General features: G+C 37.8%; 9 protein-coding genes across 12 annotated transcripts; 4 read left to right on the plus strand and 5 right to left on the minus strand.

Annotated features, from left to right (window-relative positions):
• Window positions 1-810: 810 nt before the first annotated feature.
• Window positions 811-3,338, plus strand: LOC106298206. Its single transcript, XM_013734284.1, has 4 exons — window positions 811-958; window positions 1,183-1,359; window positions 1,944-2,750; window positions 3,001-3,338. Exons 1-4 carry the CDS (start codon window positions 944-946, stop codon window positions 3,052-3,054), a joined length of 1,053 nt encoding a protein of 350 aa, XP_013589738.1. The 5' UTR covers window positions 811-943; the 3' UTR covers window positions 3,055-3,338.
• A 936-nt stretch (window positions 3,339-4,274) lies between these two features.
• LOC106298207 lies at window positions 4,275-5,431 on the plus strand. Its single transcript, XM_013734285.1, has 3 exons — window positions 4,275-4,364; window positions 4,517-4,583; window positions 4,670-5,431. Exons 1-3 carry the CDS (start codon window positions 4,287-4,289, stop codon window positions 5,407-5,409), a joined length of 885 nt encoding a protein of 294 aa, XP_013589739.1. The 5' UTR covers window positions 4,275-4,286; the 3' UTR covers window positions 5,410-5,431.
• Window positions 5,432-5,562: 131 nt separating this feature from the next.
• On the minus strand, window positions 5,563-6,608 carry LOC106298212 (NAD(P)H-quinone oxidoreductase subunit O, chloroplastic). Its single transcript, XM_013734291.1, has 6 exons — window positions 6,335-6,608; window positions 6,205-6,260; window positions 6,076-6,141; window positions 5,969-6,010; window positions 5,804-5,863; window positions 5,563-5,710 (listed from the first exon to the last, which is right to left on the minus strand). Exons 1-6 carry the CDS (start codon window positions 6,555-6,557, stop codon window positions 5,681-5,683), a joined length of 477 nt encoding a protein of 158 aa, XP_013589745.1. The 5' UTR covers window positions 6,558-6,608; the 3' UTR covers window positions 5,563-5,680.
• A 247-nt stretch (window positions 6,609-6,855) lies between these two features.
• On the minus strand, window positions 6,856-8,400 carry LOC106298210 (two-component response regulator ARR15). 2 transcript variants are annotated; one of them, XM_013734290.1, is made up of 5 exons: window positions 8,045-8,400; window positions 7,883-7,959; window positions 7,547-7,624; window positions 7,373-7,440; window positions 6,856-7,281 (listed from the first exon to the last, which is right to left on the minus strand). In XM_013734290.1, exons 1-5 carry the CDS (start codon window positions 8,160-8,162, stop codon window positions 7,068-7,070), a joined length of 555 nt encoding a protein of 184 aa, XP_013589744.1. In that variant the 5' UTR covers window positions 8,163-8,400; the 3' UTR covers window positions 6,856-7,067. The 2 variants fall into 2 exon arrangements, with proteins under 2 accessions (XP_013589744.1, XP_013589743.1); XM_013734289.1 differs by having other exon boundaries at window positions 7,373-7,443; window positions 8,045-8,397.
• A 770-nt stretch (window positions 8,401-9,170) lies between these two features.
• On the minus strand, window positions 9,171-10,048 carry LOC106298213 (NAC domain-containing protein 68-like). Its single transcript, XM_013734292.1, has 2 exons — window positions 9,811-10,048; window positions 9,171-9,736 (listed from the first exon to the last, which is right to left on the minus strand). Exons 1-2 carry the CDS (start codon window positions 9,962-9,964, stop codon window positions 9,426-9,428), a joined length of 465 nt encoding a protein of 154 aa, XP_013589746.1. The 5' UTR covers window positions 9,965-10,048; the 3' UTR covers window positions 9,171-9,425.
• Window positions 10,049-11,354: 1,306 nt separating this feature from the next.
• Window positions 11,355-13,415, minus strand: LOC106298208 (NAC domain-containing protein 69-like). 2 transcript variants are annotated; one of them, XM_013734287.1, is made up of 4 exons: window positions 12,667-13,415; window positions 12,266-12,562; window positions 11,938-12,108; window positions 11,355-11,838 (listed from the first exon to the last, which is right to left on the minus strand). In XM_013734287.1, exons 1-4 carry the CDS (start codon window positions 12,778-12,780, stop codon window positions 11,611-11,613), a joined length of 810 nt encoding a protein of 269 aa, XP_013589741.1. In that variant the 5' UTR covers window positions 12,781-13,415; the 3' UTR covers window positions 11,355-11,610. The 2 variants fall into 2 exon arrangements, with proteins under 2 accessions (XP_013589741.1, XP_013589740.1); XM_013734286.1 differs by having other exon boundaries at window positions 12,266-12,580; window positions 12,667-13,410.
• Window positions 13,416-14,226: 811 nt separating this feature from the next.
• On the plus strand, window positions 14,227-15,757 carry LOC106298204 (pentatricopeptide repeat-containing protein At1g74900, mitochondrial). The gene has a single exon (XM_013734281.1). It carries the CDS (start codon window positions 14,227-14,229, stop codon window positions 15,658-15,660), a length of 1,434 nt encoding a protein of 477 aa, XP_013589735.1. The 3' UTR covers window positions 15,661-15,757.
• Window positions 15,758-15,775: 18 nt separating this feature from the next.
• On the minus strand, window positions 15,776-18,808 carry LOC106298205 (mannose-1-phosphate guanyltransferase alpha-like). 2 transcript variants are annotated; one of them, XM_013734282.1, is made up of 15 exons: window positions 18,466-18,805; window positions 18,199-18,296; window positions 18,016-18,116; window positions 17,863-17,941; window positions 17,708-17,768; window positions 17,589-17,635; window positions 17,414-17,506; window positions 17,234-17,324; window positions 17,080-17,128; window positions 16,889-17,002; window positions 16,635-16,782; window positions 16,477-16,569; window positions 16,328-16,396; window positions 16,180-16,222; window positions 15,776-16,091 (listed from the first exon to the last, which is right to left on the minus strand). In XM_013734282.1, exons 1-15 carry the CDS (start codon window positions 18,524-18,526, stop codon window positions 15,991-15,993), a joined length of 1,248 nt encoding a protein of 415 aa, XP_013589736.1. In that variant the 5' UTR covers window positions 18,527-18,805; the 3' UTR covers window positions 15,776-15,990. The 2 variants fall into 2 exon arrangements, with proteins under 2 accessions (XP_013589736.1, XP_013589737.1); XM_013734283.1 differs by having other exon boundaries at window positions 15,779-16,091; window positions 16,180-16,216; window positions 16,324-16,396; window positions 18,466-18,808.
• Window positions 18,809-22,172: 3,364 nt separating this feature from the next.
• LOC106298890 (ethylene-responsive transcription factor ERF018) lies at window positions 22,173-23,000 on the plus strand. The gene has a single exon (XM_013735020.1). It carries the CDS (start codon window positions 22,280-22,282, stop codon window positions 22,871-22,873), a length of 594 nt encoding a protein of 197 aa, XP_013590474.1. The 5' UTR covers window positions 22,173-22,279; the 3' UTR covers window positions 22,874-23,000.
• Window positions 23,001-23,902: the final 902 nt, after the last annotated feature.

The following is a 23,902-nucleotide window of genomic DNA, read 5'->3' on the forward strand; positions in this document are numbered from 1 at the left end:
TTGAAAAGAAAAAATAAAATTTTATTTTCTATTTTAATTTCAAAATTAATTTTATAAAAAATTTCTTTATTTTTTCAATTTTTTGGAATTTTAAAGATCTTTTTAAGTTTTTAGAAAATTTTGGAAGAGTTTTTATTTTTAAAAAAGAAAAATAAAATTTTATTTTTAATTTTAATTTATAAATTAATTTTATAAAAATGTTCTTTATTGTTTTAATTTTTTTGGAATTTTAAAGATCTGATTAAGTTTTTAGAGAATTTTTTATATTTAATATGTACCAAATAAAAGTAAACATGTTAGTAAGTACATTGAAAGTGCCAGTAGCCCAGTGGTAAAATACCTTGTCATTTGACCAACCAAACTGGGTTCAAATCTAGGGGTCTACATATTTTTAATTTTGTAAAACGACGTCGTTTCACTTAACGCCAACAATAAACGACGTCAAATATTTCTGTTAAATTTGTTGACGGCGTGCTAATTAGCAAGTCAGCTAAAATATTGTTAATTAATTCTAAAGTCAATGAAAGTTTGGTGTCTTTTTGGTCAGCCCAAAAGTTTATGTTTTTTTTGGCAATTCGTGCAAAGTTGAAGTTTTTTTTGGCCGAATTTTCGTATAAAAATAGTTATCGCCTAAAATGTGATAGCGATTACGAACGGATTGGCGCAAAAAACGGGAAACCGCACCGCCGTTTGCAGTTTACAAAAGCAGAGGGGGTGACGTGACATTTCCGTGGCGTTTGAGTAATAAAGTGGACTTTGGCATGGGTAAATTCGTCATTTTAGACTTTCTGTTCCTAACAGACAGACGCTTCAAGTAAAAGAGAGAGAAGAAAAAAAAGAACCAACCTTTTTCGCCTTTCTTTCTTCTTGGCGAGTCTTCGACCTTGGTCGGAAAACAAAAAAATCTCATAATCGCTTCTCCGCAACCGCATTATCGGCTCTAATGGGCGACTCCGAGGTATAATTACCTCTTTACCCCTCAATCTCCTCCCTCTCTCGAGCTCCTTCTTTCGATTCCCTGTGATTTTTTTGTCTTCTTCTCGTTGAGTTTCGTCTAGGCCGTGTTTTGTCTGACAGACATAACCTTTGTTTCTTGCTCTAAGCTCCGTGTTTGGTTGATTTTTTTTATTTATAGGTTTGCGTTGATTTTGTTTTTCTTTGTTTGTTGGTTGGGGTTGGCAGACCTTAGCGGCGTTGAAGAGAGCCTACGCGGATACGATACTCAACACGACGAAGGAGGCGGCGGCGCGTGTGTTGTCTTCTGAGAAGAAGACGCGCATGTATCAGCAAGAGATTGTGACGGTTAAAGACGAAGCTATTACTACGCTGCTTAGGCTTAAACAGATGTATGATTCAAAGGTATAACAACTGTGTAGACCTTTTCTTGATTCTCATGTTTGCTTTCTTGCCTGATTATGTTTTTGGACTTAAAGAAGATGGTTCCCTTCGACTCCGAGCTCCATTGAGAGAAGCATTGCATGATGATCTTGAGTATTTTGATTTGTTTTGTTGCTTAATGTGAGATCGATTTTGAAAGCAAGTTTCTTAGCCTAGCTAACATGGTGTTGATGCATAGCGAGTGTTGGCTATGTGTGTGATTGTGAGTTTGGTTTATTCAATCTTTCATATTTCAAGTAGCTAGAAGATGTTCTTTGAGCAGATTGAGCTGTGTTCTTCATCCACTAACTATAATAGTTGATGAAGCTGATTGTAAGTGAAACCAATTGAGTAGCTTAGCGTTAAATAGATCTTAGCAACATGTTCTGTATCCACCACTCATTTTGAGTTGATTCTTTTACAATTGTGGGGATGTAGCTGTTTTTATTTTATCTTAGAGACTTGAGGAAGACCTTCCTCATTGTGTTCTATCTTTCTGTTGTGCGTGACTTTGCATTTGCGCCTCAACTCTTTAGTTACCAAACTGCTCTTTGTGGTTTGTATAGGTGAAGGAGACAGAAGAGATGTCCTTGAAGCAGCAACAAAAGGTTGAGGAACTTGAAGCTCAGCTTGGAGAAGCTGAAGATATTGTAGGGGAGCTGAGGATGGAACTTCGAGCACTTCATGATGAGCTCAACAAAGTTACCAATGGTAACACATCATATCTTAAAGGTGACCAGGAAGTCTCTTGTCGAAAAGCAAGTGATGCAGCAGTTTCTAGCAGTCATGAGCGATCAGGAGCTGTCCCAGTTGAACAAAGTGGTTCGGTGGTGGCTTACGGGATCACAAACCAATCTTTGGCTCGCATAAATAGTATCAAACGGTGTTCTTCTAAAGATAGCATGGATCGATGTCACCACACTCTTCCGTCTATATTGACAAAGCGCAGGGAGGTTGAAGGATGTACACAGATGATTCACGCAGTAGATAAGAAGAATATGGCCAATGGAGATGGAAAAGACCCAATGGTGTCTCAAAACACATCTCCGAAGGAACATGAACAGAACAGAAGGACTGTGATTAGCGCAACAGAGGCAAGGAAGGAAGAAAAAGAGATTTTGGCATCTTCTATGTGTGAAGAAACTCCAGTTTTGGCTGCTGCTAGTAAGAACCGGTGTATCAAGTACACATTCAAGAGGAAGAGAAAGAAGGAGGCTTCAAGCAATCTTGAAGGAGATTCATCCTTTGAGGAGAGCAGAAACGTGAAACAGAAGACTGGGGAGAAAGACGATGGTTATTTGGAATCTCTGAAGCCTAGCTTCACCGGTGAATCATCTAGGGATAGTCTCTGCGTAGCACAGGTGGCTCGGCAGGTTAGTAAATATTAGCAATGCATCTAGTTCTCTATATACATACTAAGTTAATTATTGTTTTTTGGACAACTTGTGAAGAATCTGGTTTGTTACTTTTCCCTCTTGACATGTAAGTGTTTGGTCTGAAAACTGATTTCACTAGTAATGGCCCTTCATTGTTAAACTCTTGTCCCTTGTGGTGGGTGGTTTATTATTTATATGATGATGACATCTCACTGTCTCTTAATTGTTTTTGTTTTCTTGACCGCAGCTTGTACCATTCTCGAAGAAGAATAGTTTTGCAGCAGAACTAGTCAACCAGTAGGATGATTCAAGTGCAGTATATCTGATCTGTCCATGGTTGATCAAAAGAATGCCAGCTTTAGCGTTACTAGTAAAGTATTATTGCTCTAATATATATATAAAATGTTACTTTTGATTGTGAGTCAAATTAAAGTTTTATGTGATAACTGATAAGGATAGATGGGAAGTCTGAATTCTTACGCCTGGATTGGTCAAAGAGGTATCATTGTATGATATCTCAAAACCATTTTTATGTTTTACTTATACGTGAATAATAATATCTAACGAAGAAGTCTTTATCCCTCACTTGGTCAAAGTTATTTATTGGAAATATGGACAGAGAGACCATGGACCATCGTCTGCCTAAAAGAGGCAACCTTTATGTGACTTGTCATCAGTCGTCTGTTTTAAAACTAGTGAATAAATTGACCATTCAAAATTATGCTGTAATTACTCCAAGGAAGACTTGTTCAATCAAATATTTAGATTCGAGTTTTATTAATTAATAATTATAGACTCATAGTAGTGTTATTCTTAGAAAATATAATGGTTTTCATTGTACTTTAATTTCTAACTCTTTAGTTAAAATAAAATTTAAATCCATGATCATAAACAACATTTATGGATGAATTAAGAAAACTGCTTATTTGCTAAGAAATCCAAAATATATGAAATATATCAATTTAAGAATCACAAATCTTAAGTTGACCTAAAATAAATTGTTGAGTTATACACTATACTAAATCTTTGATTAAAAATTTATTCACATATATTGAAAATGTGTTCAAATGTAGTACCTAGCAATTAATAATTTAGACCAAAACTATATAGGTGTTGCTGCTTTACCTGGTCCACCCATGACCCATCCATCTTTTCCTAGATTTTGTTTATGGAAACAAACTAATAATAATTTATGGAAAAGTTGAATAATATGCCTTGCAGTCCAAGGTTCAAACTCAGCGACTCGCCATAACAATGACCAATCAGAAAACACCAGGGGTAACGTGGTAATTTAACTGAACGAGCATTAAGCGTATTTAAATACACACAGACACACACAGAGAGAGGCTTGGGTTCTTCGGAGAGTGAGAAATACAAGGAACGTTGCAGAGCAGTTTCCGATTCTCATCTCTCTCTCTCTCTCTCCCCCACCGGTTAGGTTTTGCTCTCTCTCTCTTCTTACATTACTCCCCCTGTGTGCGTGAGTGCATCGGTGTCTTCCTCGAAATCGCTCCAAAAGAAGAGAGATTAGTCATGGTTGCTGACTCGATCACAGACTCTCAACTCTTCCATGAGTCTCCGATTTCGAGAGATTTCGTCAAGAAACGTAAGGTGAGCTTTCTTCGAATCCACTCCGGCTCGATCCTATTCCAAAGAAACGTATAAAATTCACGCGTGATTATGGATATAGATCTCAGATTCTGACTGTGTGATTGTTGATGAATCGTCATGTAATGTATTGTAACGTTCTTTTTTGTTTGCAGGCGAATTGGTTTTGGAAGCTGAAGCAGTGGAAGATCGATGCTCGTCGCAGGCAATGGATTTACCAATGTACAACACGTGGCATCTTCTCTTTTTCAGTTTTTTTTTTTTTTTATCTATTTTATTAATGATGAATTTGTGTGAAAAATGGTCAGGGAAGAGAGCAAGCGTAGGTGAAGCAGGGCTGAGATCTTTGCGTGACAAGCTGATTGATAGAAATACAGTAAATGATACATACCTTGAATCTTGGAGTATTGATGATCATCATGATGGACTACGATGCTATGATGATAGTGATGACGATGAGACTGATCTCTCTGCTAGTAGCCCCACTAGTGTCCTCAAGAACAAAGACTCCGATAGTAATAAGAGCGTCCACGGCTGCTTCTGCTGTTCTAATCAGATCACCGAGGAAGAGGAAGAGGAAGAAGACGCTTTTGATGATGCGTATGACAACTGGGAAGACTTTAGCGATGCCTTGAACAGCTTTGAGAGCGACGAAGATAGCCACAGGAAGAAGAAGTCTTCTCCTCATAAAGACAAGTGCAAGCAAGAAGCTTCACCAGAGAAGGCGATTCATCACAAAAAGAAGAATAAGAAGAAGAAAAAGTCTGATCAGAAGAAAGAAGGTGACGGTGGTGATGAAGAGATAAGTGATTGTCCTATTTGCTCTGAAGAGATGGATGCAACGGATCTAAGCTTCTTACCATGTCCTTGCGGGTTTCGGCTGTGTCTCTTCTGCCATAAGCAGATCAACGAGAACGATGGACGTTGCCCAGCTTGCAGGAACAAGTATGAGCAGACGAGTAGTCACAACAGTGGGGAAGTTAGTTTCCAGCAGCGTGCCCGTGGCACAGTTCGTTTGTCTCCATCGTTTAAAGGACTTTTGACATAGCTTAAGAGAGAGAAAGAAGATCGAGAGTTTTGATGGAACCTTAATATGACTTTTACTTTTTGTTTACTTTTAGTATGTTAGTTTCTCATCAGGAACAACAGTTTTGTTTTAGATTGTCATCTCAGGGAATAAAGGAGTGTTGGACTGGTATAAGGATGCAACTACGGTAGCTGCATTATTGTAAAACTCAGTCTCATTACATTCTTTACATTACACAACAGTTTTTTTTGACTATGGTAACATTATGATACTTGTCAAACTCTTGAAGACTCTATAGTCTCTCGTAAACAAGTTTCTCAGACTGCACAAGGAACCAACAACACATAAAACAATCATGATTTTTTATAAGGACAGTGTGACTTTTTGTTGATGTGTGCTCATAAATTTTAAGTACCTTGATGAGCATATCTGTTGGTAGCCAAGCCGGTGCGGTTGGGATACCAACCCATCCAACCTAATATCACCCCAAAAACAAAATTCGTGATTCATTAGCTTATAAAACTATTTATGTATGGCTAATGAAACAGAACAAACAATGTGTGTGGCCAAAGCAACTTACAAGTGCATACTCTCCTGTCTCAAAGACACGAATGTCTAGTACCTGCAAGATTTAGCAAGACTGAGTTAAACTTCTTGGCGATAAAGGGGATTGGATTCGAGTTATACCTCGCCGCGATCTTCGTAGATGTAATCAAGTCCTTTGTAGAAAGGAGGATGACCAACTGATAAGTACTGTGACAACAACAAATGAACAAAACATGATTTCGATCAAAACAGAGAAAAATTAGACCGTACATTGATGCTGTTGAGGTACTTCTCCTTGTCTACACGAACGATTTGACCCTTCTTCACTGTTTCAAAAATTCAAAAACAAATATCAATGTTTATTGGATTCAACATTTGAAATACAAGTGAAGAAACTGACTCGAGTAAACCGGTTTCTTGGGAAGAGTTTTGGGGGTTTTGGTTGCAGCTGGTGAAGCTTCTCCTTCGGATTTAGCCTGTGTGCTCTGTTTCTCATTCTCTGCCTCTGCTTTGACTCTGAACTGAGCCTGAGATCGAAGAGGGAAGCTTCTAGAAGAAAGCGGGAGTGAAGATGAGATTGTCGAAAGAGAAGAAAGCTGAGACAGAGTCGCTGAGAAAGCCATCGGAGAGACCACCAAGAAAATTTCTCTGTGTGTTGTTGTTAAGAGTTTGGGGATAAGACCGCAGTGGTCTATTATAAGATGCTCAACGGTCTAAAAAAGACATAACTGAACCAATCATAAGATGCCACGTAAGTGCCACAAACAAGCTTCCTCTGCTTGAGGATTATGTTTTGTTGATTAGTGGATTATCTTTCCAGTAAAATTATTTTTATATAATGTTTTTTCTCGTCTGATGTTTGATTTTTTTTTATTTATTTAATGAAATACAAGTGAACTCGTGTATGGCATGGAAGCTCAATCATATAGAAATCTTCCACGTTTACTTGATTGATTAAAATAACAAAGAGAGTCATATGGTGAGAATCAGGATCTAAACATTGCATATACCCAAAACAAAAACTTATCTAACCAAGAAAAAAAAAGAGAGGAATCTTAGCTCAATCATGAACTCTAGATTCTCATTTCACCGTTTTGGAAGATGGAGGGTTATCTTCCGGATAAGAAACAATATTAGACGATGAAGATGACGATTATAGTGATAATAAAGAAGATGATGAAGAAGAAGAAGATGTTGTTTTGAAGGATTCTCTTAGGACTACTAATAAGGTTACTGGTTTTCTCTTGTTCAGCTTCACCACCTCTCATTATGAGTTCTTTAAGCCGCTTCACATCTGCTAATTTCACCGGTTTTAGCAGAAAATCCTCTGCTCCTTCTGTCATGCATCTGTGCCATACACACAAAATTCTCAAAGTCAAATAGTAACAACGTTTGAGATTTATTATTGTAATATCATAATTAACTAACAGCCACTTACTGTTCTATACGAGGTTGTATGTTCTCAGACGACATTATCACTACTGGTATTTCTCTGAATGCTGAAGACTCCTTGGTTATAAAATATTTAACATAGTTTGTGTTAAGTAAAGCTTTATTCAATATCTTCTCTCGTATAATGAAAAAAAAAGTTGGAAAAAGAATAATGGTTTACTTTGATCTTTTTGAGTAGTTCATATCCTGTTAGTCCCGGCATAGAGTAATCTGTCACTATCAAGTTCACCTTCAAATCCTGCAATCAAAATTTTGCAAGAACTGGTCATATAAACCATACATCAAAAGCGCAAACCCTTAATGATACACACAGGCTCATTTTTTAAATAAACTGATCTTTCATTTAGACAGGTTAAATCCTGTGATCCTGATTGTTTCAACTATTAGATTTCTTGGGAGCCAAACCACCAGGGAAGAAAACACCAAATATTTCAATCTTGAGTTTGTTTGGTCAGAAAACTGAAAGGTTTGAAGAAAGAAAAATAGAAAACATTACCTTAAGACCAGAAGATCCTTTGTCTCCATCTAGACCAAGATACTGAAGAGCCCTAGTCCCACTCTCAACAGTCGTCACTGTATATATCCCGTATTTTTTTAAATCAGAAACTGAACCAGAGACCAAACAAAGAGAAACAAAAGAAAGAGAATGAGTTAGTACCTTTACAAGCAGAGATCCTAAGTAACCTCTCAATAACCTTACGATCAACAATACTATCATCCACAGCGAGAACATGTAACTCCGAGGTAGAAGAAGAAGATAAATCTCCTAGTGCCATTGTTTACTCTTGAGGAAATTGAAAGAAGCGTTGAGGATGGATATTTAACAAGAAGGACACAATAAATCAATGTGAGGGTTAAGACAAGGAGTTACATAAATAAGAGAGAGAGAAGGGAGGTGATGGACTCTTTTTTTGATCAACTAGAGGATCTAGAGGATCGGATTTTGTTTTGTGAAGAGAATCTAATAGATCTATGAGTGTGATGTGTTCATGTGTTGTCAGGTAACGTAATCTGGTGTCATCACGGTCGAAAATCTTTTTTGAGGGACCTTTCCATTATATTTACAATCTCTTTGTCTGCTCTTTTTCTCTCTTATCTGACAACGACAACTCTCCTCTCTGTAGTAGTCAGTCAGTAAATTTACAACTACTGCTGTCTATTGATTACTTTTTTACTTGTCTTTTCTATTAATGTTGATATGAGCAATTAGTGGTTACTAATGTGTGTTTATGTCTTGATAAAGACAAAAAACATTAATGTCGTTATCTTATCGGGGGGCTCCATAAGACTCTTTCTCTCCATCCGACAACGACTCTTCTCGTATATTACTTGCTTCTACTTACCTTTCCTCTTAAACATCTAAAAATTTTTTTGACAGAAAATCCAGTAAATATTTGAGAAGAAAATTTAGTTACTCTCATAACTTATTTTTCTTTTATGACAGATAACGAGAAAATTTAGTTTACTATGTTACATGTGAACTACATATTTACTCTAGTATGCACATGAGTAAACTTGTTTACCCCAGTTTTCTCTCTTTCCCATTTCTACATTTTCACTCTTTTTCACTTTTATAAATTTTTCTCTCATTTACTCTAAAATTACCAATCACAGCAATAGTGTATTATTACAAAGTATTACATATTCTTGGAACAAAATCTTGATGGTGTGAAGATGAAGCAATAAGAAACAAGATGATTGGTTAAGGTCTCAAGACAATGGAGATGTCACTACAAGGGACAAGCATGTATGGTGGATTAAAGTCTCAAGACAATGGATTATTAGTTTATCATATCTCATCTACCATTTGCCATACTTGTAACCCTTATATATATGGGATGTTCCCATAAGCAAATCAATCAAGCAAATAAGATTCTCCTTATTTACTCTATCTCTCTCTACTTTCTAGATTAAACATCTCTCTCTCTCTTGTTCTTCACTATGTTCTTCAATTTCTAACAATATCAACTAGATCAGAGACAGTTGAGTCAAACCTTTATAAAGAAGATCAAGAAAAATGAAACATAAGACCAGTTCAACTAAACTGAGCTGCCAAACTCAATCTGAAAGATTGTTACCTGGTTAAGAGACAAGGAAGTGATATGATACACGTGCGTAACCCAATGAGTCCTAACTCCATTAGTTGATTTACCTTGATGGTAGACAAGCGTCTTCTTGATCCCGATCACTACACCGTGTCCTCTCTTGTCCTTGATTTCTATATCCGAACCAGTAACTTTCCAGAACCCAGAGGGTGTTGTCCTCTTCGTTCCCTTCTTCTCAGGTTCGTAGTACTCCCTGAGAGAGAAGAAGTACCATTCGAGATCGTTCGATTTCAGCTTCGATAACGCTGCAACCACACACACATACGAATAAGCACATATATGAAATTGAGAGAGAGAGAGAGAGAGAGAATGAATTTACAAGGCAAGGACTCTGGATCGTGAGCACAGATGTTGATCTCGTTGATGGCATCGTCGACTAGCCATGGTTTATCAAGATTCTTGTTTTTGAGGTAATAGTTGATCAGTTCCTCTCCCGTAGGACTAAACCTATATCCAACGAGATTCTTCTCCATTTTTACACACAAAATACAGATCTTAATCAAAACAAAAACTAGGGTTTAAGAGAGAAGGGTTTCTTCTCTCTGTTTTTTTTTGTTTTTTTGAAATACAAGTGGACTGGTGTTGCTTGAGTATTTATGCACACCTCGCTCTCGCGTTTTTGACAATAATACTAATTAAAAAAAAAATTAGTTTCAGTAATTTCTCAGAAAATTGTCAAATTACCTTGCCGACATGTAGCTTCTTAAGCCAGCTAAACCGTATGTGTCTTTTCGATTTTACTCTTATTTTTCTGTATTTAATTTTGTTTTGTCTTTTATTACTAAAATTTTTTGATTAGTTTTTTAATTCTCACATTTATTTAAATTTTAGTTTTTTTTCTAAATATCAGATTTATTAGATAAATAATGTGAATAGTTTTATTTTGGGAAACGTCAAAAGTTTATTAGAGCAGCTAAATTTACTTAAGAGTGTCTCTCTAACAATAATAATAATAATACTAATATTTTAACATAATACACTTATTCAACAAAATTCTAATCTAAAAATGATAAATCATTTTTATCTCTTTCCTATTTTTTATTTAATTATTTTATTAATGAGATATCTATTAGAATTCTACCAATGGATATGTTGTTACTAATACATATGTAATACATACTATTATTATTATCCATTGAAAAATTAGTATGGCCTGTATAAGGTTGAGTGAATTTAAATTACACTCGAAAACGTTATTTAACGGGGCCAACGATAGCGACAAAATATATTTTGATTGTGCACTGAACGTGGCAGATTACTGATGGTTCACTATAAAGATTTTTTTTTTTTTTTTTTTTTGAAAATTAAGTTGCAGCTTTTATTTTTGGAAGCTTCGAACTTAAGTTGCAGCTTTTATTTTATTTCCTTGGATTTTCCTGAAAGATTCTCCTTTCCGGTAATGGCCGCCACCATTGACGGCCACGTGAACATAAATACTTTATTACTTTCTGCAAGATAACTATGTCTCAACCTGATATGGTTGTATTTTGTAGGTATTATAGGCTTGTGAAATAATTCACCGAGCAGCTTAGGTAACTTGTGGGAAAAGTTCTGAAGGAGAAAATAGAAAGAGATTATTCTCTTATTATTCTGAAGACAATGTTACATAAAACCGTTAAAACCTTAGTGAAAAGAAAACGTTAAAACCTTGAGTCCTTGACCTAGAGTTTATTATCAAATCATATTTTTCCATAAACATATATTCTATTTGTTCCATAATGTAAAATGTTTTGAAAAAATTAATATTCTAAAATATAAGATATTTTAAATATTTTAAGATACTTTAACTTCATTGAAAATTAGTTTATCAATAATATTTTACTGCATTATTTACATCTTATAAGCGTCAATATACAAAGTGCATTGAAGCATAGAAGCACCTTACACTAGGTTATAATACTAAATTTCACTTTTACCTTAAGGCACAAGAAACACCTGTAAGATATATAAGTTCGAAAGAACAATAGAGTTTCAATCTATTGCTCATACATACAGATACACACATATATATATTATTACACATTCAAAACAAAAACAGAAGCAGAAAAAGCCAAATAAAAACAAGTGCTTCCATCCATCTACTTTGCCTCTCCTCAGCAATCAAATTTCATCAGCAGGTTCAAATTTTGACGCTTAGTAAAATCGACATAATGTTGTCAATGACAGCAACCAAGAGGATGAACCCTATGATCATGTTCATCAGATAGATATACGGTGGATTCTTGCGATTTCTTCTGTCCATTGCTTCCTCTGTAATAAACCATCCCTTCTTCTCTGTCTTCACCATAGATGATGATGACTTCTTGTCCACGGATGCATTAACGCCTTTAGACTCGCCTTCTTTCACCTGAAAAGGAAACTACATAATGTAAGTAAAGACACTAAGATAAAAGCACCCAAAAAAAAAATCAAACATAGGAGCAGCTCAAAGTTGTTTTGATGGTACCGTGCGCCGTGTGAGATGAGCTTTCCTGGTCTTTCTATTAATAGAAGTTTCTGCAGGAGGTTTTATATCTGTGCAGGAGTCTTTCCTCAAAGATGGAATCTCGTCTCCACTAGTGTGGAATTGTGCACTTAAACTATGAAAGCTATCTGGACTTGATGTTTCTTGGTAACTCTGGTCATATTAGCGTGAAAATAAGAGTGTTAGTATACAGATTAACTCCATGAAAATATTAATTAAGAAAAAAACAAGAGATGTAAAGATTTATTTTAGCAATTAAAATTGTTACTTAGCCCATTCAACTTATAATAATTGGTTCCAACGTGCTTACCGTTGCAGATATGGATTCAACATCGCTATCACTGCTACAATCAACAATGATCCCTGTCAAAGCTTTCTTTGGCCTGTGATCGTTGCGGTGCATTGTGATGTTTGGATCGCGTAGCACATCATCATAGTTCCCTCCGTTAAAACTCAGCAGTTCATCTATATAATCATCATCCGAGGGAGCTTGCGGCTGCTGGTAAGGGCAGTAGTTGTCGTTGAAAAGCGTGTCTGGATTGAATAGAGAGGTATCATCCTGCTCGTTCAGTGGGTTTGCCAAATCATCCACAGAAAAAAAGAGATCCTGCCATGGTTGCTCAACCTTAATATGCAAAAAAGAAATTAAATGGGCTTGATGATAGTACTAATGAAAAGCTCATCAAACACATGGTAAGAAACTGGACTTACCTGAGGAGCTGTGTTAATCTCTCTGTCAGTGTTCAAGTCAGAGACCAAGGTGGAGTGGCTTAACGCATTGGAGTTATTACCGTACAAACTGTCTCCGCCAGCACCCTTGTACATTACTTGGCAGATAACATAGTTCCTCTGTAACAAAATTCCAGAAAAGTACACACATACACATGAGTTGTTTTCCACACAAACAAAGATGAATAACTAATCACTCAAACAACTCTTACCACAAGCTCAGACAGAAGCAACATAAAACTAGGCCACAACTTCTATAGCAATTTTCCAAAAATGAATTCTTAGCCAGCAAAACAAAAATGAAAAATACAAATCACTCAAACAAGTCTATGATGATCTTTGATAGAAGCAAAAGAATAAACTAGACCACAACTCATGAGTTATGTAACACTAGAACCTCAAACTAAGCTAAATATAGCATCCAACAACAAAATCAGAGACAAATACATCAAGACTCCAAATTCAATTTAAAAAGCCCACTTGGTGAAGTACACATCACTCAAACAACTTTATCAAGAGCTCTGACAGAAGCAACATAAAACTAGGCCACAACTTCTATAGCAATTTTCCAAAAATGAATTCTTAGCCAGCAAAACAAAAATGAAAAATACAAATCACTCAAACAAGTCTATGATGATCTTTGATAGAAGCAAAAGAATAAACTAGACCACAACTCATGAGTTATGTAACACTAGAACCTCAAACTAAGCTAAATATAGCATCCAACAACAAAATCAGAGACAAATACATCAAGACTCCAAATGTATGGTGGATTAAAGTCTCAAGACAATGGATTATTAGTTTATCATATCTCATCTACCATTTGCCATACTTGTAACCCTTATATATATGGGATGTTCCCATAAGCAAATCAATCAAGCAAATAAGATTCTCCTTATTTACTCTATCTCTCTCTACTTTCTAGATTAAACATCTCTCTCTCTCTTGTTCTTCACTATGTTCTTCAATTTCTAACAGATGGAGCTTAGATGTACTTTTGTAAATGATGTCTCCCAGTTTGTTTGATTCATTGACAAAACAAGGATACGAACTCTACACCCTTAACCATCAGCCTTTTAAATTTATTTTTACTTCCTCTGTTTTAACATGTATGATGTTTTATGAAATATCCAACCAAAACTAAGTAACCTCTAAATCTGAAACTACATCATTTGAATTTTAGATTTCTGCAATATAGTATTTTCTCAGCTCAACTAACAACGCTTAATCTCGAGCTCCATTTATGTCCACAAACAAAAAAAAAAACTCAGAACTCATTTCTTTGTTTAAATTTGTTATGTTTCTCTCCAGTTTTTTTTTTTTTTGTAAATGTTTCTTAATTTTTCACTTTCAAACCTTCTATTAAAAACCCAAAGATCCTAAAAGAGAGAGAGAGAGGTTTAACGGGTATATAGATCCTATCACATTAAACTCGGAGTGAAATTAGTAAATACGAAAAACTTCATAGCTATTTCCGTAATTATTTGAAATCTACTAAAACCACTCACGTGTGAGAGAAAAAAAATAAACCGAACCGAACCAATGAATCGTCTCTTCATCAAATCGCTCTGCACTTCCTCCGCCGCCGGCGCCAACCTAAAACCCCCACCGCCCGATCCCGCCGCCATCTCCAACCTCATCCTCTCTTCCCCCATCCAATCCCCACTCCCCTCAAACACCCCATGGACCCCACACCTCGTGAACTCAATCCTAAAACGCCTCTGGAACCACGGCCCGAAGGCCCTCCACTTCTTCCACCTCCTCGACCGCCGCCACCGCAACTACATCCACTCCCCCTCCTCCTTCAACCTCGCGATCGACATCGCCGCCCGCCTCCACCTCCACACCACCGTCTGGTCCCTGATCCGCCGCATGCGCTCCCTCCGCATCGGCCCCTCCCCGAAAACCTTCGCGATCGTCGCCGAGAGGTTCGCCTCCTCCGGGAAGCCCGATAAAGCCGTGAACCTCTTCCTCAACATGCACGAGCACGGCTGCTCTCAAGATCTCGCTTCCTTCAACACGATCCTCGATGTCCTCTGCAAATCCAAACGCGTGGAGAAAGCTTACGAGCTCTTTAAGGATCTTAGAGGAAGGTTTAGTGCTGACGTGGTTACCTACAATGTTATTGTGAACGGTTGGTGTTTGATCAAACGAACCCCAAAGGCTTTGGAGGTGTTGAAAGAGATGGTTGAGAGAGGGATAAGCCCTAACCTCACCACTTACAACACAATGCTCAAAGGCTTCTTTAGGTCAGGGCAGGTGAGGCAGGGATGGGAGTTTTTCTTGGAGATGAAGAAACGTAATTGTGGAGTCGATGTTGTGACCTATACTACAGTTGTTCACGGGCTCGGCGTCTCTGGGGAGGTTAAGAGAGCTAAGAAAGTCTTCGACGAGATGATTAGAGAAGGAGTGCTACCTTCTGTAGCCACGTACAATGCGTTGATCCAGATTCTGTGTAAGAAAGATACCGTGGAGAACGCGGTTTTGGTGTTTGAGGAGATGTTGAGGAAAGGTTATGAACCGAATGTGACGACTTACAATGTGTTGATAAGAGGGTTGTTCCACGCCGGGGAGTTCACTCGAGGAGAGGAGATGATGCGGAGGATGGAGGAGGAAGGTGGGTGTGAGGCGAGCTTCCAGACGTATAATATGATGATAAGATATTATTCGGAGTGCGGCGAGGTTGAGAAATCGTTGGGGTTGTTTGAGAGGATGGGGAGTGGAGGTTGCTTGCCGAATTTGGATACTTATAATATACTGATAAGTGGGATGTTTGTGAGGAAGAGATCGGAGGATATGGTGGTGGCTGGTAAGCTGTTGGTTGAGATGGTTGAGAGAGGGTTTGTACCGAGGAGGTTTACTTTTAATCGGGTTCTGAATGGGCTTCTTTTGACTGGGAATCAAGGTTTCGCGAAGGAGATCTTGAGGTCGCAGAGTAAATCTGGTAGCCGGCTTACTAAGAACTTCAGGCTATGAATCCCTTATGTGCGTGTGAAAGGGAAAGACATTGCATTATTGAAGTTAATGCAGACTCACTGAATCAGGAAAGGCATTGTTCAGAGAGGATAGAGCAAGAAAAGTGTGTCAAAACTGCTAAATTACACAATTGCTTTATTATCATGGGCCAAAAAGTCAGTGCGTTTTACAATAGATGTGTGTGAGTATAGATGATTGAGTCTGATGCAAAGTTGGCAATTTTGATGTAAATAAATGATTCATGTGAACTACTTCCCCAATACTTGCTCCTGTGATTCTATAGTCCACAGGGACATGGTATGGATCCACAGGGGTTGTTCGTTTCTTCAGTTACAAGATGATCTCGTCTTGAACACTGACGTTGAGTGTCTTGTTTGGAAGAACGATACTGCTGGTCACCACAACTTCGTCTTCAACTGCAACCGAGTCTCCTGAAACCATTATGTTTCAGGTTAGTTTTCTCTCTATAAGGAGATTTGGCTGTCTTTCAGTAAAGGGATGGTTATAAGAACAGTTTACCGAGAATTGTAACTCCGAGTTTGGAGTTGTAGACTCCCTCAGCCTGTGATCAACAAAGTATAGCTTCAGTTTCATGAATGCAAAGTACACCAAACAGACACATTTAAAGGTCAGAATCTTAAGAGATGAGCAGAGGAGAGAAACATGCCTGGACACGTGACCATCTCCCGATAGAAGATTTCCACCCAACAATTGCGTTAGTCACCACTGCATTTTCCTTGAGCAGCCAGACACTAAAGAGTCAATCAAGAGAAACTTTACTAGTTCTTCTTTAGACTCTGATGTAAGAAGACATACCATGATCTCAACGTCATCAAGGATGATACAGCTGATAAGCCTGACACCCGGTCCAACACGAGCATTTGCAGAGATTGAGACGTTGGGACCAATCTGGTAATAGCCGAAACATAATAAGAAGTTGCTTCAACAAGGGACAGAACCAGAGGGTTACTTACCTTGGCAGTTGGGTGTACTTTTGCAGAAGGATGTATGAAAACATCACCAATCACTATGGCACTCTTTGTTCCATCACCACTAGCCAGCACTTGTGGTGAGGTCAACCTGAATTGAGAAAGATAGAGTTCCGAGCACCTCAGCGACATTCTGCGCAAAAGTCAACTCACAAGTCAGAGACATAGAGATTCCCTGTTTCAGCTGCTGTCTCTCCATGCAAGATTAAAAGAAATGAATGAAAACACAAAAGGCATACCCAGGAGATTTAATTTGCTCCCAGAAATCCATAGTCTCGTAAGTATATAGCTGTTTCTTCCCAGCTAGAGGTGAAAGGATGTCTTGATCCAGTCTTACAAAATCCGTGGAGTTCCTATTCGAAACATATAATTTCAAGAATATGATTCAGAAGGCTATCTCAGTTAATGTCCGAAGAGACACTGGACAAACCTTGTTGCCGGTTGAAGAGCTTCAACGCTGGAAACACGTCTCAGAGTTGCTACAACAAAGCGCAGAGGATATACATGAGAGGGACTTTGAAGATGCAGTAAACTAAGAAGAGAAAACACACACTTTGTTGTAAGATCTTTGTTACCACTGTTACCTGTATCTTTCGTTTGAGAAGAAACATCTCTTATGGCAGTAAAAATGTCAGGTGTAAATACATAAACACCGCAGTTAATACGGTCACTGACCTGTGTTTCCATGATTAAAAGAAAACATTAGAATCAAAACTTGTATATGCTGAAGAGTTTTGAGTTATGTCAGTGATATGTGAACATACAAAAGTTTCAGGTTTCTCGGTGTAATGAAGCAGCTCATTAGTAACTGGATCCGCAACCAGTTCTCCAAACTGGCTGGCTAATTCAGGAGAGACCTTAAAAACAAAACACATAAGCAGCCTTGGTAAAACCGACCATAAACAAAAACAAAACTCATCTCATGCTCAATTTACACACCTTGATCACAAGAAGTGTTCCAATTCCACCATATTCCCGATGAGCCTCTGTGTAACAAGATCAAGATGGATGTTCAAAACCAAAAAAGAGGAATCTGCACAGAGAAAATAAGTATATACCGAGCATTTCAGGCAAGGGGAAACTGCAGCAAACATCACAGTTGAGCAGGAAGATATGAGACTGCAAGGAAGTAGAGACAAGAACTTAGATGTGAAGAAAAGAAACATTAAGAGTTCATAGAACAACTGAGCACAAATATAATTTAACTTCTAACCGGGTCATCTTCCATGATTAGATTTCTAAAGTGATACAGACCACCAGCAGAACCATGTGGCTTGTCTTCTCTCAGATATCTAATAACCAGAAACCCAACAAACAAGGATCAGAGCCATTGGATTATGAAAAGGAGGAGGGATCTAATCAAAACCTGACAGGAACTTTGAGTTCGTTGGAGATGGCAGAGACATAAAGTGCAAACTCCCTTTCCTCATAGAAACCAACAAGATAGATTTGAGCTAAGTTTGGAATCTGCAAGCAATAAAAGGATTGCTCTCATCATCATCCATTGATCTAGAGTTGAAAATTGAAATTGGAGTGAAATAAAACATACCCTTTTACACGCTGAAATTGGATGATGCACCATTGGTTGTCCCGCAATAGGAAACAGAGGCTTTGGAATATTCAGGGACAATGGTCGGAATCGAGTACCTGTGGTGGATCCAAGATTCGGACAGAATCAGAAACACATAACCATTCGGACCAGAATAGTCGGTGGATAGGTAATGTAATAGATGTTTCTCAAAAAAACACAAATCCAAAACTAACGTATTCGTTTGAGATTGAAGGAGAAAAGCGAACATCTTTTTGGAGAGATTACCTTTGGTTGGACCACCGACCATGATCACAGCAACCACTTTCTCATCCATTGAGCTCCCCATTTCAGACAAGAAGAACACAGATCTCTAACTTCACCAGTGTTGTTGGGTCACGCAGAACAGAGAATTCAGCAAGACAAAACTAAAAAGATTGTCTTTTTTCAGGGTGTTTTGAAGGGAAGATCTAATGGGTCGGAGAAATCGACAAGAAAGGAGAGGTTTTTAAGAAGATGAAGTGTCAGTAGTAAGTTGTGGTTATAGATAGAGAGATCTAAGCAGAGCTGTAATGGTCTGGTTGATGGGTCCTAAGTCACCTCTTTCCTTTTAAAAGGATAAGCGCCAGAAAATCTCCCACACACACACACATGACATGACACACCTCTCTCCTCTTTGTTTTATCTTTTTCTATATATTACAAAAATGCCACTAGTCTCGCCTGATCTCTCATTAAACGCATTATTTTTCTAATCAAGTCCTTATTTTGTATTAAATGCCATGTGAGTTTTTAAACTTTCCTGTGACTTGAAGGTGACATAAAATGGTATGCATGTTGGCTGCACCAATAGCCCCTAGGATGGTGCCCCTAAATGCTTTTATTGGAGATAGATAATTAGGACTTAACTTTATCCTTATAATTTCATATTTATCTTTGGCTTTTGTGTTATCTATAGGAGTTGTATAAATACGTTTCGTTCACGATCAATAAGAGGGAGCTTTCTTGAATCCCAAACTTAGATTTGTCATGGTATCAGAGCAAAAACAAAACTAAAAATCAAATTCAATCCAAATTCTCGTGATTAGATTTGCAAAAACTGCAGTTTATATCACGACTTTCCTGGTCTTGTGTCTCACGATTTGAAGCAGAAGATAATTATTCATCAAAACATACACGATGTCGATAACACCAGCAACTGGCGATGTCAAATATAAAAGAATCTCTCCATACGACCTATCATCGAATGACAATCCGGGAGCTGTTATTTCACAACCTCTTCTCAATGGATCAAATTATGATGAATGGGCAATCAACTTTCGCATGGCTATAAGCTCACGAAAGAAATTTGGATTTCTTGACGGCAGTCTACCTAAACCGGCAGCCGATTCATCTTATCTTGAAGATTGGATTGCAAACAATCATCTTCTTGTAGGTTGGATAAAACAAACAATCGAGCCAAAAATCAGATCTTCTCTTTCAACTCGGGAGATCGCAAAAGATTTGTGGGATATCATCAAAAAGCGTTACTCCATTAAAAGTGGGGCAAGGCTACAACAACTTCGTATTGCACTCGCCAACTGCAAACAGGATGGAGCTAGCGTAGACGAATACTTTGGCCGTCTCACCAAACTTTGGGATGGGATTGCTGAATGTATGAACTCCAAACAATGTAGCTGTGGCAAGTGCGAATGCGATCTGAATTCAGCAAAAGAAAAGGAAGCAGAGACCCTAAAGATTCATGATTTCTTGGCCGGACTTGATGACTCCACACATGGCGTCATACGGTCTCAAATATGTGCCATATCTCCTCTTCCAGACCTGGACAGCATCTATCAAACAATATCTCAAAACGAGATTCTCAGATCAACAACTACACCAGAACCTTCGGTTATGAGCTTTGCGTCTCAGGCTCGGGCATCAAACAACTCGCGCCCAAATACATCATTCACACGCGACAATACTCGTCCTGCCAATAAGGATCCTTCTCGCCATTGTACTGTGTGTGGTCGAACAGGACATGAAGCTTCGGGATGTTTTACAGTTATCGGCTATCCAGATTGGTGGGAGGATACCCGTTCGAAAGGCAGGAACAACAATCGACCTTTTAGCAATAACAAACGTATCACCAAAGCTGTCTTTATTTCATATTGTCTTTACTGTTACTTAAAAGGCTCTTACATATGACTAGACTTGACAGATTGATAAAAAGCACAAAGCTAATATGGTTTTACATCATTACTTAGTAGTAGGGGGATTGGTACCACCACCCCCATGGTTCGTCTGAAATGTAGCGAGTCACTTGCTTCACACTCAAGTAGTTATCAAGTCCCCCGAATTAAACACAAGCAACTCAACAAAAAACCAAGACTTAGTTCAGTATAAGCCATCAAGATTTGACATGTTCTTTGCTGACAACGGGAGCAAGCCTGTATCGAATGTTAATGTTCTTGGTCCATTCCACAAGCTTTTTTTTATGAATTCAGATGCGATGTTTTCCTAAAACTGATAAACGTCTTACGACATATTCAACATAAATTAGACAGGGGTCCTCAGATTCATCTTATTGTCTAATTTGGAATATTCACTTGTCGAGTTATGAAACAAGCAGAAGATATGAAAGTAATTATTGGCGCACTTACATGAACAATTATCCGGGAAGTTGGATTGTAGATGACCATTTGTCCAGAAGCAACGGAAGAGAGCCCATTCAACAGCTATTCAGATCATTTGCAGGCGTCAAAAACTTTCATTTTTAAAGCTTAGCCGGATCCAAGACATGCCTACTAAACGTAAAAGCAATCAATACCATATCCCTTAAATTACTTATTGTGACACTCAACTTTGTCAAAATCAACGTCATCAAACACAATGAGAGGGCTTTTCCCACCAAGTTCCATAGAAACAAGCTGCAGCAAGGCCATGAGTAATGCGTCATTGACATTGTTCAAGAAAACTAAAGAGAATAAAATAAAATAAATATATAACAGTACCTTAACCAACTCAGCAGCAGCTTTCATGACTTTGCGTCCTGTGGCAGAACTTCCAGTAAACGCAATCTGCCAAGAAACCATGCCTCATGCGTTTTAAGCTTCTTAATTAGTAAAGATAGATTGTGTCTGCGTCTGGTTCAGTAAGTCCAAGAACATTTGTTACTGGAGCATCAAATCAATCTGGACTTAAGCCAATATGAACTATGGTGAACATTTTCAAGTCTTATAGTCTAAATGTTGGCACTGTATAGAATAAATTCGTACTAATTAATTATATCACCTTTTTTCATTTTTTTGTAAACGAGGCGTTTCAGATCATAGCTAGCTAGGTCCATGGTTTTCTTGAAGCCGCAGGGATGAGAGCAAGGTATAGACTAGTCTCCACCACAGCTGGTAGAACTCTCCAAGGCCAACCTTACCAATGTATAAAGTTACTTATATCATTTGGTTTTCAAATGAAGTCAACGACTATGGCATCACGTAAGGCGGACATGGACTCATGTAAGACAATGGACTCTTCTCGCTCAGTTAATCAGAGATTTAAACAAATTCGGGCATATACAACAAAATTTACATATATTTTGTAGTCAGTCTCATGTTAGTTTGTAAGAACACCTGCTAGACAATGATAGTTACAACCAAATATATTCATAAACTTGTGTGTCCAAATCTGTAGTATTCAAACGCCTAATAATCTTACGCAAAAAAAAAGAAAACAAGTAGTCGTTAAATTCTTCTAGAAACAAAAGTCCCCAACGAATGAAGTTTCAGTCTTTTAAACAACGTGTCTAAACAAATAGAGATAAATCCATCATCAGATAACGCAAAAAGACAAGAAAAGTGAATTAAAATCACGTGGAAAACAAGAAACGCGACAGAACAATACGGTCTCACTGTTCCCGCGTGTTCCACTTTTGTACTTTTTTCCACGCGCCAGTCAGCGTTCCTCACTTCCAAGTTCACTCTCTCTCTTCTTCATATATAAATCCACTCAGCCGCAGACTCAAATCAAGCAGCGATAACAGAAATAACTGCAAACTAAAATCTAGAACCGGAACAGATCTAAACCAAACCAAACCGAACCGGGTGTCTTTGTTTGTAACTCTCCAAATGGTGAAGAAAGCGATGAAGGAGGAAGAAGAGGCAGAGATGAGAAACTCGTCGATGCAGTCAAAGTACAAAGGCGTGAGGAAGAGGAAGTGGGGCAAATGGGTTTCGGAGATCAGACTTCCCAACAGCAGAGAGCGAATCTGGCTAGGCTCTTTCGACACTCCCGAGAAGGCGGCGCGTGCCTTCGACGCCGCCCAGTTTTGTCTCCGCGGCTGCCAATCCGGTTTCAATTTCCCCGATAATCCGCCGTCGATCTCCGGCGGAAGGTCGTTATCGCCTCCGGAGATCCGGGAAGCGGCTGCTCGATACGCAAACGCTCAGGACGACGGTATTCTCATCACCACCGGAGAAGAAGAATCGGTTTTGTCCGAAACCCGACCGGAGTCTCCTTCAACAACCTCCGTGTCTGAAGCAGCTACGTCGCTGGATTGCGATCTATCGTTCTTAGACACGCTTCCTAATGATTTCGGGATGTTTTCTGTGTTTGATGACTTCTCCGACGGCTTCTCCGGCGATCAGTTTACAGAGGTTTTACCCGTTGAAGATTACGGAGATGTGATTTTTGATGAGTCTCTGTTTCTTTGGGATTTTTAAATGTGTAAAGAGTTTTGAATTGTTGTTTATTCGGGTCATGGAGAGTAATCTGGATATTTTTGTAAGTCGGAGCTCCAGCGACCCGGGAACTTGATCATTCTTGCTGATGATATCTATCATTCCTTCATTTTTTGTTGTTATTAATGAAAATATTTGGATAAAATAGCAATTACATTAAATGTGATTTTTTCTTTATTATTTCCGAAGAATATGAGGAAGATATTCGAATCAGAAGATATTATTATTCGGCCCATAATATTATAGTTGGGCCTAGGTCTTTAATAGTCCATTTTTTAAAGTGAGTCTAGTGTGTTTTAGCCTTGTAGGTAGGCCATAAGCGTAAGCAACTGAAAACAGATAATGATGATAACGACAAAGGGGGTTTTTCTATAAATGAAATAATGAAAACATCTTCCAATCCGTATGTTTCGATATTATTAATGAAAAATACAATTTAAAATCAATAATTAAAGTGGGGGAAAAATATACCTGGAATTTAACTCAAGAAGAGAAACGGTGGACATAAAAAAAATTTGACATACTAAAATACAAATAGTTAGTACGAATCCGCAGAATGATAAATAATTCCAATCCAACAAAGCACGGTGGTATTAACATATGATAATGATTTTAAATCTGGAAAATAACCAAGAAAATAATGATTTTATGAGAAAATAAGAAAGTTAAAGGATAAGATTCCGCAATAATTTACAAACTAGGATAAGACCCGCGCCTTGCGCGGAATTAAGTTATTATTTTTATTATATTTTGGAGAATGAAACAATAGTTTGGCTTCATTTGGATTAGGGGTGTTCAATCCAGATATCGGGTTGGTTTCGATTCGGTTCGGTTTTTTTCGGTATTTTGGTTAGTAAAATATAACTACTATTCTAAATCCATATTTACTTTGACTTTAGTCTTTCACATACTTTTGAAAAATTTCAACTGGACAACTAAATTGATCAGCCAATCTTGTTGCTTTAAATCATTAGTATATATATATATATATATATATATAAATATATATAT

This window comes from Brassica oleracea, chromosome C6 (genome assembly GCF_000695525.1).
Source record: "Brassica oleracea var. oleracea cultivar TO1000 chromosome C6, BOL, whole genome shotgun sequence".
In the NCBI taxonomy this organism is placed as follows: domain Eukaryota; kingdom Viridiplantae; phylum Streptophyta; class Magnoliopsida; order Brassicales; family Brassicaceae; genus Brassica; species Brassica oleracea.

Excerpts from the sequence above, each read along its gene's own strand:
- LOC106298206 (XM_013734284.1), top strand. Across the intron at positions 1,360-1,943 it reads AACAGATGTATGATTCAAAG|GTGAAGGAGACAGAAGAGAT; the intron begins GTATAACAACTG and ends TGGTTTGTATAG. Across the intron at positions 2,751-3,000 it reads TAGCACAGGTGGCTCGGCAG|CTTGTACCATTCTCGAAGAA; the intron begins GTTAGTAAATAT and ends TCTTGACCGCAG.
- LOC106298207 (XM_013734285.1), top strand. The coding sequence starts at position 4,287 with ATGGTTGCTGACTCGATCACAGACTCTCAACTCTTCCATGAGTCTCCG. Across the intron at positions 4,365-4,516 it reads ATTTCGTCAAGAAACGTAAG|GCGAATTGGTTTTGGAAGCT; the intron begins GTGAGCTTTCTT and ends TTTTGTTTGCAG. Across the intron at positions 4,584-4,669 it reads CAGGCAATGGATTTACCAAT|GGAAGAGAGCAAGCGTAGGT; the intron begins GTACAACACGTG and ends AAAAATGGTCAG.
- LOC106298212 (XM_013734291.1), bottom strand. The coding sequence starts at position 6,557 with ATGGCTTTCTCAGCGACTCTGTCTCAGCTTTCTTCTCTTTCGACAATC. Across the intron at positions 5,864-5,968 it reads AGACAGGAGAGTATGCACTT|GTTGGATGGGTTGGTATCCC; the intron begins GTAAGTTGCTTT and ends GGGTGATATTAG. Across the intron at positions 5,711-5,803 it reads CAACAGATATGCTCATCAAG|TCTGAGAAACTTGTTTACGA; the intron begins GTACTTAAAATT and ends TTCCTTGTGCAG.
- LOC106298210 (XM_013734289.1), bottom strand. The coding sequence starts at position 8,162 with ATGGCACTAGGAGATTTATCTTCTTCTTCTACCTCGGAGTTACATGTT. Across the intron at positions 7,960-8,044 it reads TAGGATCTCTGCTTGTAAAG|TGACGACTGTTGAGAGTGGG; the intron begins GTACTAACTCAT and ends GGATATATACAG. Across the intron at positions 7,282-7,372 it reads ATACAACCTCGTATAGAACA|ATGCATGACAGAAGGAGCAG; the intron begins GTAAGTGGCTGT and ends TGTATGGCACAG.
- LOC106298213 (XM_013734292.1), bottom strand. The coding sequence starts at position 9,964 with ATGGAGAAGAATCTCGTTGGATATAGGTTTAGTCCTACGGGAGAGGAA. Across the intron at positions 9,737-9,810 it reads CGATCCAGAGTCCTTGCCTT|CGTTATCGAAGCTGAAATCG; the intron begins GTAAATTCATTC and ends GTGTGGTTGCAG.
- LOC106298208 (XM_013734286.1), bottom strand. The coding sequence starts at position 12,780 with ATGTACAAGGGTGCTGGCGGAGACAGTTTGTACGGTAATAACTCCAAT. Across the intron at positions 12,581-12,666 it reads AGATTAACACAGCTCCTCAG|GTTGAGCAACCATGGCAGGA; the intron begins GTAAGTCCAGTT and ends TTGCATATTAAG. Across the intron at positions 12,109-12,265 it reads TTGAATCCATATCTGCAACG|AGTTACCAAGAAACATCAAG; the intron begins GTAAGCACGTTG and ends TAATATGACCAG.
- LOC106298204 (XM_013734281.1), top strand. The coding sequence starts at position 14,227 with ATGAATCGTCTCTTCATCAAATCGCTCTGCACTTCCTCCGCCGCCGGC.
- LOC106298205 (XM_013734282.1), bottom strand. The coding sequence starts at position 18,526 with ATGGGGAGCTCAATGGATGAGAAAGTGGTTGCTGTGATCATGGTCGGT. Across the intron at positions 17,942-18,015 it reads GAACTCAAAGTTCCTGTCAG|ATATCTGAGAGAAGACAAGC; the intron begins GTTTTGATTAGA and ends TCTGGTTATTAG. Across the intron at positions 16,570-16,634 it reads AAGTACACCCAACTGCCAAG|ATTGGTCCCAACGTCTCAAT; the intron begins GTAAGTAACCCT and ends GGCTATTACCAG.
- LOC106298890 (XM_013735020.1), top strand. The coding sequence starts at position 22,280 with ATGGTGAAGAAAGCGATGAAGGAGGAAGAAGAGGCAGAGATGAGAAAC.